This window comes from Ornithorhynchus anatinus, chromosome X1 (assembly GCF_004115215.2).
Source record: "Ornithorhynchus anatinus isolate Pmale09 chromosome X1, mOrnAna1.pri.v4, whole genome shotgun sequence".
NCBI lineage: Eukaryota > Metazoa > Chordata > Mammalia > Monotremata > Ornithorhynchidae > Ornithorhynchus > Ornithorhynchus anatinus.
Window position 1 is genome coordinate 108,893,322 of NC_041749.1, and position 11,219 is coordinate 108,904,540.

General features: G+C 60.3%; 2 protein-coding genes across 3 annotated transcripts in view; one reads left to right on the forward strand and one right to left on the reverse strand.

The window, feature by feature from the left end:
- The window catches only part of CC2D1A (coiled-coil and C2 domain containing 1A), a 21,632-nt gene extending 18,439 nt beyond the window's left edge, over positions 1 to 3,193 (forward strand). The window contains exons 26-29 of the mRNA XM_029050790.2: positions 661 to 787; positions 1,010 to 1,086; positions 1,276 to 1,323; positions 1,442 to 3,193. Of these exons, the coding sequence (XP_028906623.1) occupies positions 661 to 787; positions 1,010 to 1,086; positions 1,276 to 1,323; positions 1,442 to 1,462 (273 nt within the window). The 3' untranslated portion in view covers positions 1,463 to 3,193. The remainder of the gene's footprint in view (positions 1 to 660; positions 788 to 1,009; positions 1,087 to 1,275; positions 1,324 to 1,441) is intronic.
- Positions 2,973 to 9,615, reverse strand: PODNL1 (podocan like 1). Of its 2 annotated transcripts, XM_001519465.4 has the most exons (10): positions 9,512 to 9,615; positions 8,820 to 9,035; positions 8,475 to 8,568; positions 7,252 to 7,316; positions 6,656 to 6,765; positions 6,335 to 6,491; positions 5,999 to 6,114; positions 4,586 to 5,243; positions 4,305 to 4,453; positions 2,973 to 3,982 (listed from the first exon to the last, which is right to left on the reverse strand). In XM_001519465.4, exons 1-10 carry the CDS (start codon positions 9,512 to 9,514, stop codon positions 3,829 to 3,831), a joined length of 1,722 nt encoding a protein of 573 aa, XP_001519515.2. In that variant the 5' UTR covers positions 9,515 to 9,615; the 3' UTR covers positions 2,973 to 3,828. The 2 variants fall into 2 exon arrangements, with proteins under 2 accessions (XP_001519515.2, XP_007655760.1); XM_007657570.4 differs by lacking the exons at positions 7,252 to 7,316; positions 9,512 to 9,615 and having other exon boundaries at positions 8,820 to 9,001.
- Between the last annotated feature and the right edge of the window lie 1,604 nt (positions 9,616 to 11,219).

The window sequence follows — 11,219 nt, forward strand, 5'->3', positions numbered from 1 at the left end:
ATTAATCTCTCCGCTGGCCCTCAGCTTCCTTCTGTGGGGTTGTTGCTCAGTGACCTGTTTATGTTTTCTGTCACCAGGGGCTTCCCCTGCTCCCATGCACGTCCACCTCCTGACTGCGGCATTTGATGGCCCGGAAGGGGGAGGGGAAATGAAGGGAAAGGAAAAGGATGTGAAGAGCGGAAATGTAATCTCCATCAGTCTGGCCATGCATAGCTTAGGTAGCGGTGAGGGCAGCCAAAATGGGCCAACCCTTTCACTCTGTCATGGCCTCTTGGGTCCAGAGCCGGGCCTGTCGACCTTGACACAAATAGCCCCCAACAGTATCTTTTTGTTCTTTCACTCCTTCAGGATTGTTTTTTGTTTATCTGTTTTTTGTGGGGAAGGATCATAAGAACGTAGGAACAAAACCAGTGCCATTAGTGATCCTGGCCAATATCGTCCCCACCAGTGGCCCCGAAGGATATTGAGAGGAACAGCGTGAGGTTACCTTCCCTGACACTCATCCTATAGGTTATTGGACTTGCCATCTTCCCACCCTTGGCAGGAAGGGCCTAGCCAGCTGTGAGAGGGGAGCCCCCTCACGCGGGTAACCTAGGGATTGAAATGCCCAAAGTGGGGCACCTAGCCCAGGTACCCATACCAGCCCTGTGTCCCTGGCAGATCGTAGCCTATAAACAGGCATGCCGACCGGTGCCCGGGGAGCTGGTGCAGAAGTACCAGGATGTCCTACAGCGCAGCCAGTGGCAGAAAGCTCAGCTGGAACAGGGGGGCCCAAGCATCAGAAGAGGTAAGAACTGTGGACAAAAACCCCCTGGTGACGCGCAACTCCTCTGAGGAGGGCCAAGGATGGGAGCGGTGGACCCCATCTCTGCAGACCGTCAAGGCCCAGAAGTTGGGGCACAGCCCATTTCTACCCACCCTTTCCTCCCCCTGTCTTCCCCAGCCCCCTTCCTCCTGCTCCTCTGGGCTCAGACCGGGCTCTCACCCTCTGAACCCTTCTCTTCCCCAGAGTACGTTGCTCAGCTGGAACACCAACTTCACTATTATACCGACAACGCTCGGCGCCTGGGCAGCGATGGCAATCGGGTAAGGCTGCGGGGACCCCCAGCCAGTCCTCATCCCAGTGTGGTCCCGGGGCGGACCTTCACCCCCACCAGTTGCCCCCATCTCCGCACTAAGGGCAACGACTTCCTCTCCAGGCTTCCCAGGGTCTGGCTCTCTAGGGACAGGAAGGTGAGGTGGCCCATTGACAAGGGGACTCTTTTGCACCCACAGGATGCAGCTAAGGAAGCTCTGTACAAGCGGAACTTGGTGGAGAGTGAGGTAGGCTGTGGGGACCACCTGGGGATTGGCCACAGTGGTGCCCTTACCCACAGAGTTCAGTCCTTCTCATACCTCAGTTCCCTCTTCGATTGATTTTGTTTTTGTTTTTTTCTTTCAGTTGCAGCAATTCCGGAGGTGATGGCCCAACCACGGTGGCACTGCAGGAACCCGACCTCCTCACTAACTCCCTCTCCTGCCACCGCCTCCTTTCACCTACCCTTTCCCTCTGCGTCGCCCCATCCCGTTCCTCCCTCCACAGCCTCCCCACCCCCGACCTTAGGAAGCAAAGGTAACCGGGCACCGACCCCTTTCCAAGGGAGAGGGGACCGGGGGCCCTGAATGCTAGGAAGGAAGCGACAAGGGGAGAAGCTGTCTAGGAGGGTGAGGAGTACTCTACCCCCTCCCACATCCTCGCTCCCTCCCAGCTGGCTGCCGGGCTCACCCGGAGACCAGACCGCCAGACAATCACTTGACAATCAATGCTTTTCAACTCCCAGGGGCCCGCCTCTTCCTGCTTCCCATCTGGGCCCCTCAGCTGCAGCTTCTGTTGCCAGGGTCCCTGTAGGGGGAGACAGGCGCTCGGGAAAGTAACGTTCACTAGTCGAGTCTCTCGTTCCTCTAGTGTAAGGTCCTGCTTGCCGAGACAGGCTGGACGGGTTTCTCTTTCCTCTGCGCTGGGTTGGATTCATCAGCCATTTGGAGCCGTCGGCTTTTTTGGTACTCCGCCACCCGCTGCGTGTGCATTCATGATCACGTTGGAGTCACCCCCCCGGGGGTGACTGGAATGTAAATGGTGCCACGGAGTGGGCAGGGCCCCAAGTCAGGGTACCAGAACTGATCCCAAATATCAGAGAACAGTTCTGGCATCCTGGCATCTCCTGAGCAGAACACTAAAGGAATACCAACCTTTGGCTCCAACCTCTGGACTCCACATTTCCCTCTTCTCAGTACCTGCCTAATCCTTTCCTTCCCACCTGATCCCCATGCCCCTTACCCACAGAGCACCCCCCTCCCAACCCCCACTTTGCTCTCTCCATGGAAACAAGAGTTTGCACAGCTGGACAAGTTCACCAGCATCTGGGGTATCCCAGGAGGTGGAACACGGGTACAGTGGATGAGCGGGTGGCTTCTCCTAGTAGAGCTAGAGCTGGGCACAGCCCTCTCTTCCCCCAGAATAAAGGAGAGGAAACCCAGTGCTGCAGCCTAATTCCAGCTGGAGGGTGGATGTCAGCAAAGGTTGATAAACCTGCTTCCACTCCCCAAGGGTGGCTCTGGGCCACCGGCTCCAGACCAGCCCTTTCCCTGTGGAGGGAAGATGGGATAGGGCCCAAGGCCTCAGAACCCAACAGCTCCCTGGGCTTCTCCGCCAAGCCTGCTCCTCTCCCTGCCTTATACCACCTTCCCTCCCTTCCCCCTCTTCCCCCACCGCCACCTCTCTGTGGTCCCAAAGAAAGCCGCCACATGGGCACAATGTCTGTATGCCAGCTCAGGGGCCCAGATGCCCCAGAAACCAAATTGTTAAACTCTCTGGCTCCTCTGCGAGGGCTCTGAAAGTCCTCTTGGCCATATTCACCCACCACCCTCCAGGGCCGATGCTGTCTATGGGGATCCCCGGCCTGATGACTGACGGATTGGGAAGAGCTAAGACGTTTGGTCCTTTATTGGTTTTATTGTTTTTCTCTGCTCAGAATGAAAAGTCCCCCCATCCCCTCCACATGCTGGCTTGTCCGAGCCTAGACCTCCTGGACCTTTCTGGGCTTTCTGTGATGCTACGGTGCCCCTGGAGGAGGGGGAGGTAGAGGGGAAGGAAGAAGGGTGAAATGGCAAGGGCAGTGGGCACACAAAATAAACAGCAAGGGTTGCACATGGATCATGGCTCAGTCTCCTTTTCTCTCATTGTCCTACCTTCTGCCTACATTTGTGCGTGTGCATGAGAGAGAGAGAGAGAGAGTGTATCCGAGTGGGGAGGGAGCAAGAGTGCAAGAGAGAGAAATATCTTTGGATTGGGTCACCCTGTCATCCACTTCCTCCTGCCAACCCTCTGTACCCTCCCATGGACTGCAAACTGGTGTGGTCAGGGAATGTGCCCTGCAACTCTGTTGTACTCTCCCAAGCGCTCAGTACAGTGCCCTGCACACAGGAAGCGCTCATTAAATACCACTGATCGATTGAGAGCTGGAGGTACCAGTCACGGAGCATAAATACCCATTTCTATTAAATACAGGGAGGGGAGGGAGCGCACACCCGGCCCAGCCGGAGGGTGGAGGAGTTGGCACTGTGCCCTCTCTGGCCAACATAATGCCCTACTCCTTGAGCCTTCTGCTCACCGTGCCAGCTCCCAGCCCTTGAGATGCAGGAAGAGAGAACAGGCGTCAGTCCCTTGGATGCCACAAGCGTGGTGTAGCAGAGCCCGAAGGGAAAACAGCAGAGTCCAGCAGCAGCGGGAGCTAGGCAGTGGGCCAAAGGAGGACCTCAGGGTCTCTGCGGGCCGCTCATCGGCTCAACTCAGGGGTCCTTAGGGCTAGTCCGGGGTTGGCGTCGGGGCTTGGGCAGCTTGACGATGACAGGTTCCAGGTTGCCCGTAGTATCCACCACCTCCAGGTGTGCCAGGTCCAGAAAGGCCCCTGGGGCAATACTGGTCATGAGCAGCCGGTTGGACCTGGAAGGGGCAGGGGGCAGGGTGTTGGGATGGGAAGGGTTCTCCCCCAGGGCTCAGAAGGGGAAACGGAGACCCTGAGTCGGACAGGGACCTGACCCAGAAGTCCTGGTTCCAACCGGGAGGTTCACTGGGCTGACCTCGGCCGAGAGAGAGAGATGAACCGGGAGAGGCTCAGCTGCCTCTCCCTTGCCCCGCTGGGCTTCACTGGGATGGGTGGAGCCAACTGTGGGACCAGGCCCACCCCGATCCTCCCTATGGGTGGGCAGGAAGAGGGACCGGACCTGAAGAGGGGGAGGAGGCGCGGCCAGCCGGATGGCGGTACCTAAGGATGAGTGTCCGCAGGTAGGGCGTGGTGAGGAAGGCCTCCGAGCCTACACTGCTGATACGGTTATTCTGCAAGTAGAGGTACTCCAGGCCTTCGGGCAGATCCGGGGGCACGAAGGACAATTCGTTGCTGCTGAGATCCAGGAGCTGGGAACGAGGGGGAACGGGTTCAGTCGTCCGCCGCCCCCGCCCCTTCCACTGGCTTCCCCCCACTGGCCCGGCCCCCCCCCCCAGTCCCCAATATCCCGGGACCCTCCCGCCCCCACCTGTTCCCCTCACCTTGAGGCCCAGGATCTCCTGCCAAGTGCCGGGGGCGATGGAGCCGATCCGGAGCCGATTGTGAGCCAGGTGCAGCTCCTTGAGCCCGTTCATCCCCACCAGCGACTCAGGCCCCAGAGTATTCAGTTGGTTCTTCTGCAGCTTGAGCACCTGCAGGCTGGCGGGCAGTCCGGCAGGCAACAGGGTCAGATGGTTGCCTGCCAGGTCGAGGGTCTGCAACTGGCGGAGCTTCCGGAAGGCCAGGCGGTGGAGCCGGGCACTGTAGAGCCGGTTGTAGCTGAGGTTGAGCTCGGTGAGGGCGTAGGTGGTAGCAAAGTCATCGGGACCAATGGCGCCGATGCGGTTGTGGAGCAGCATGAGGGAGCGGACCCGCCTGGGCAGCCCCGCAGGCACCCGCTCCAGCCGGTTGTTGTAAAGGTGCAGGGTGTGGAGAGCACGGAGGCGGAGGAAGGCGTCGCGGTGCACCCCGCCTGCCGCCAGCTCGTTATTCTGCAGCAGCAGGTACTGCAGCCCCCGAACTTGGCTCAGTCGCTCGGCGGGGAGGTGGCGGATCCGATTCCTGCCCAAGTGCAGGATGACGATGCCCGGGGGGAGGCCGGCAGGGACCTCCTCCAGCTGGTTGTTGGACAGATCTAGGTATTCTAGGCTCTTGAGCTTGCTGGGGGAGAGAGAATCAATCCGGGAACTAAATGCTTGGGAGATGACGACACGACAGGGTTGGTAGACCTAACGATAATAATAATAACCGTGGCATTCGTTAAGCGCTTCCCGCGTGCCGGACACCGAACTAGGCACTGGGGTGGATATCAGGTAATCGGGTTGTCCCACGTGGGGCTCACAGTCTTGATCCCCATTCTGGAGATGAGGGAACTGAGGCGCAGGGAAATTAAGTGGCTTGCCCAAGGTCACACAGCAGACGGGGGCGGAGCCGGATTTAGAACCCACAACCTTCTGACCCCCCAGACCCATGCTCTATCCACTGTGCCATGCTGCCCCAAGGAGCTTGCAGTCTAGAGGGGGAGACGGACCTGAAAATACGTTACGGATGTTCATTCGTTCAATCGTATTTATTCGGCGCTTACTGTGGGCAGTACGCCGTATTAAGCGTTGGGAAAGTTCAAGCGCAGTTACGGATATTTCCACGAGTGCAGTGGGGGGTTGAAAAAGGGTACAGATCCACGGGCGAGGGTGATGCAGAAGGGAGAGGCAATAGGAGAAATGAGGACTTCAGGGGGGAAGGCCTCTCGGAGGAGATGCGACTTTTGTGGGAAGTAGGGGCCCACCCACTCCCTCCCTCCAACTTCCCACCCAGAAGCAGCCCACGTGACTGGCTTGCCTCCCATCCCGTCCCTCCTTCCAGAAGGAAGGTCGAAGAACCCAGGCGGATTGGCTGGTATCGCCCGGCCGCCGTACCTGAAGGTGGAGGGGTCTATGCCCGTGTCAGACAGGTTGTTGTTTTGCAGGTAGAGCTCCCGCAGTTTCTGCTGGCGGCTCAGGGCCCCCCGGGGCACCCAGGTAATCCGATTGTTCTGCGGGAGAAGGGAGTGAGGGAGCCCCAGATCTCTGGACCGCCCCCTACAGGAAACCCAGAGGTACTGCAGCGTAGGGCACCGTAACCGCCTATTTGCCCCCCTGCGGCTGCTGTGGGGCAGGGGACCGTGAGGGGGGTGGTGGGTGGGGAGGGCAGGGCGGCTAAGGGAATCTGTTCCCCCGTCCTTTCTCTACAGGAAGAGCAGGAATCCCCCACACCTGTAGGTGAAGTCTGGCCAGCGAGGGGGGCAGGCTAGGCGGGAGGTAGCTGAGTTGGTTGCTGGACAGGATGAGGGTGGTGACGGCCTCTGAGCCATTGAAGGCCTCAAAGGGGAGACCGGCGTTGCTCAACTGGTTGTTATGGAGGTACACAGACCTGCAGAAGGAAAGAGGGCCAGGGCCTGAGCCAGCCAACCCGAGCTGGTTCTCAGCGCTGGCTCCCCCCGGCTCAGCCCCTGAGGGACAGGAGAGGGATGGAGAGATGAAGGAGCTCGAAGCTTGGCTGACGGTTGCTAGCACCGGCAGCTGAGGGCATCGTACCTGAGCCCGGGTTTCTCTCCGAATGTGAGCGGGTAGATTTCGGTCAACTGGTTGGCCGCCAGGTCAGCGATGCGCAGGGAGCGAGGCAGGAATTGGGGGGCCACGGTGAGCTACCAAGACAAACTGAGACTGTCCTCCAGGTCTCAGACCCCATTGGCACCCCGTCTCCCCGGCCCCGCTGTACGCCGAGGCCCTGCAGTGGTTATGGAGGGCTTTGTTCTGGGAGCTCTCCCACTGACTTGCCGTGGGACCTTGGGCGAGTCACTTACCCTTTTGGAACTTGTTTCCTGGTGGAAAGGGAAGATTAACCCCCGCCTCTCCCTTTCTATCGGGGAGATAAAATGAGGTGGATGGGAAGGAAATATGCTGGCGGAATGGGAGGATCCCAAAGCCTACATTGACTGCCTACCTGCCTTCTCCTCTGGGAATGGCAGAAGACACAGAAGTCAAAGAGGAAAGCCGGGGCCTCTCCTCCCCCAAGCCTCCATGCTCCGCTCTCTCCTCACTTCCCCCGGAACAGTCCCTCTGAGCAGGGAGCCGAGGCCGGTTGGTGATGCAGAGGGAGCTAAGGTTTGGGAGGGAGGGGGTCCACGCACCTTATTGTTGGCCAGATAGATGTACTGGAGTGCCGACAGGGACTCAAAAGCTTCGTCTGGGAGGCCTGGGTGTGAGGATGGGGGTGGGATGTGTGAGAGAGGGGAGAGACAGACCCTGACCCCCTTCTCTGGCCTATTTGCCACCTCCCAGCTTGGCCATGGGTTAGTCGTGCCTAAGGACCCTTCCTTTGCCATGAAGAAAAGTCCTTGGTGCCACAACTCCCTTCCAGTACATTTACCATCCCTGCCAAGATGGCCCTTGGGGCTTGGGAACAAGAGGCCGGTCTTCTTGGCTCTGGCCCCAAGAAGCAGCTGTTTCTGATGTGGAGCCTTTTAACAGTCACAGCAATGGGAGGGACAGAAGGATGGAGGGGCAAGGTGGGGTCTTCGTTCAGCCCAGTCACAGAGTCAGAGAAGCCAGGGGGCTGGCCCTTAGGCTCAGCTTCCCCCCCCCCCCCCAAGGGTGGTATGGCTGAGAGGAAGGGGGACTCCGGAGGCCAGGTCCTCCTAGCTCCGTGGACAGGAAAGAGGGGAGGGAGGCAGCTGGGTCCCTGCAGAACAGAGATGACAGAGCCTCCACTGTGCAGCCCTCCCTCCGCCCCTGGGCTCCGTTCCAAAGCTGCTGGCTGCGGCTTTGCTCCCCACCTTCCTCCCTCCTTCCCCCTCCTCCTCCCCCGCCCCCCACCGCTTCCCCCGCGCTTTCCGTTCCATTCTGCAAACACAAGAGTTTCTGGGAACTGCACAGCGGTGGGTTCGGAGTCAGCCCCTGGCTGGCCACAGGCGCCTACCCCCTTTCCCCTCCTCCCGCCCTCCCCTTTTCCCTGACACCCGCCCCCAATCCCTAGGAGGGGGAGTGGTATGCAAGGGGGAGTCTGGGGGGAGTGGATGACAGGGGAGCAGGTGAGGCTGTAAGATCCCTCTATTTTCCTACCCCTCCACATCCCCCACCACCTTCACGAGTGACCTGGACAGGCGGTTGGGAGCAGCCAGTCTTTCCAAGAAATCCATCCCATCATGGCCTGGATCTGAGCCAGGGTGGCAGGAGGAAGGAGAAGCCTGGAGAATCCCATAGATGGAACGGGGACCACAGATGCCGGAACCCATGGCGGAGTGAAAGATGGGGACCAGGGGAGAGACCTGAAGGGTCATCTGAGGGCCGAGATGGGCAGGCAGGCTGTCCCCATCGACCCCGACCTCCACGGCCCCCACCCCACCTGGGTTACCTTCAGAGGAGATGAGGTTGTTGTGCAGGTTGAGGGTCTTGAGATTGCTGAGGCGGGACAGCTCATTGTAGGGGATCTCCAGAAGTTGGTTGTTCTGGCGTGGGAAGGGGACGTGGCTGATGGTGGCCCCGTGCCCTGGAAGTCCTGACACCCACCCTTCTCACCAAACCAGAGCTGCCGAAGAAGGGGGGTGGCAAGAGACCTGGGGGTGGGGACTGGGGCGGGGGAGGAGGGAAGCGGTCTGGTGTCCCTGGAATCTAGGGAGCCGAGGTGGCTTTGCCCACCTCTGAGCCAGCGGCAGATCTGACGGGGAGGGGCAAGGGAGGCTTGCGTGGCGGTAGGTACCTGCAGCGAGAGGTGTTGGGCGGCCTTGGTGATGTTGTCAGGGAAAAGCTCCAGGTCCAGCCCCTCACAGTCCACGGTGTCATCTAGAGGACAGGAGCAACGGGGTGGACAGGCGCGGGGTGGGGGCTGCGAGCTCTCTCCCGGGTGGGGGAAGGCGTTGGCATCCTGACTCCGGGCAGACGGGATTCCCAGCAGCAGGACCAGCAGGCTTAGCTGCTGAGGAGGGGATCGGGGAGAGAGAGGGGGAGGGTGGGCGTCAGAGAAGGAGGGAGTCCTGGGCCGGCCCCGGGGTGCGTCTGGATTAAGGGGACTGGGAACTTGGACAGCGCAACTGGGAGCCAGAAGGTCCAGTCCCCCTACACCTGCTGAGGTTACCCCTTCCACCCCCACCGCGTTCTGATGTTCACCTCCTAGGGAACCCAGGGATCCTGCCTCCCGGGCCGTACTGTAACCAAGCTGTCCTCCCTGTGCCTACTCCCACATCCCTGGCTTCCCAGAGGCGGTGCCCCGAGCAGGAGAGGGATGGGGAGCCACGCCTGCCCCTGGCAGAAGCCGCCCCCCCCAGCCCCAGCCAGCAGGTCCTCCCCGGCCCCTCGGAGGGCCACTGTCCCCCCTCCGCCCACCCAGGCACCAGAGAGGGAGGCCGGGCATGGGAAGGGGGAGCGGGGGCCAGCGGCCGCCCCTGACCTTACCATAGCCAGACCCCAGCTCTCCGTGCTCGTTCTCTCCTCTCCTGCGTAACTCAGCTCCCTAATTGAATCCAGACCCGCCGGCCGCACGCACGATCATTTCTCCCCCTGCTTCCCTCCCCCGGTCATATCTCCTTAAACAAACACCGTCAGAGTCCCCTCACGGCCATCCTCCCGCCCCCGGCTCTCCCCCTCCTCTCCAGAGACTAACGGAGGGGGAAAGTTGTTTTGGGTTTTTTTTGGTGTTTATTTGGGGGGGGGTGGGGGGGGAGGGCAAGGCAGAGCCAACCTGCCAGGAGCCGCTCTACCAACCGACTGTGGGGTCGGGAGGAGGGATGGGGGGCCGGCGAGGGAGGTGGGGGGGGGGAGAGTTGGGATGGAGAGGAGGGAGACCATTCCCCCTCTCGGCGCTGGCTTGCGTAACCGAGGTCGGGAGGAATGCCTGGGAAAAAGAAGGGCTTAGCCCGTCTGGTATTTCCACCACGTACGGAACCAGATAGGCCCAGGGAGGGGAACGTCTGACTCGATTTTCTCGTCTCCGTCCAAACCGCACCCCTCCCCTGCCATGCGACCGAGGCTGGGAGGCAGCGGCCGGCCCTGGCCGACGAAGGGGAGGGCAGACGGGGGAGTCGGGCGAGCGGAGGGGAAGTGGCCGAGGAGGAGCCCGGCCACGGAGAGGAGGAGCCGGCTCTCCCGCCTGCCTCTGCCCAACGCTGCCGGATTCTAGATCCGCTCCCCCGACCTCAAGCCCCGCTCCCCCGACCTCAAGCCCCGCTCCCCCGACCTCAAGCCCATCCCTCCCTCAGACGGAGGAGTCTCTCGGACGCGGACGCAACTCCGCCCATCCCCTGGCTCTAAACTTCCTCGCGGCCGTCTGGGCTCAGAAGCCGGGGCCGGTGGCTAATTACGGGCTTGGCAATATGTGTCGCTCTGCCAGCCGCCGTCCCTTTCGGCTCAGGAATGCGTGTGACTTTCCCCTCCCCCGACCCCCTAAAACCAGACTCCCTCCACTGACGATGCCCGGGCAAGGCTGAGGTCATGAGTTCGAATCCCGGCTCTGCCACTTGTCAGCTGTGTGACTGTGGGCAAGTCACTTCACTTCTCTGTGCCTCAGTTACCTCATCCGTAAAATGGGGATTAACTGTGAGCCTCACGTGGGACAACCTGATGACCCTGTATCTACCCCAGCGCTTAGAACAGTGCTCTGCACATAGTAAGCGCTTAACAAATACCAACATAAGGCTGCCCTGGAACGAAAGGAAAACCGCTTGGGGCACCCAGGGACCTTGGGTTCGGCCAGCCCGGGAAGCCTCTTCCTTCCCACTCTGGTGCCGGGCGCCACGGGACGGGATAATAATTATGTTGGTATTTGTTAAGCGCTTACTATGTGCAGAGCACTGTTTTAAGGGCTGGGGGAGATACAGGGTCATCAGGTTGGCCCACGTGAGGCTCACAGTCTTCATCCCCATTTTACAGATGAGGTAACTGAGGCACAGAAAAGTAAAGAAGCAACTTTCCCACAGTCACACAGCTGACAAGTTGCAGAGTCGGGATTCGAACCCCCGACCTCTGACTCCCAAGCCCGGGCTCTTTCCACGGAGCCACGCTGCTTCTCGTGATAGCTCTAGCGCTGAGGAGTAGGGAGCATTCATTCATTCAATCGCATTTATCGAGCGCTTACTCTGTGCAGAGCACTGTACTGAGCGCTTGG

Excerpts from the sequence above, each read along its gene's own strand:
- PODNL1 (XM_001519465.4), bottom strand. Across the intron at positions 8,569-8,819 it reads CCCAACACCTCTCGCTGCAG|AACAACCAACTTCTGGAGAT; the intron begins GTACCTACCGCC and ends TTCCCACGCCAG. Across the intron at positions 7,317-8,474 it reads CAACCTCATCTCCTCTGAAG|GCCTCCCAGACGAAGCTTTT; the intron begins GTAACCCAGGTG and ends CCTCACACCCAG.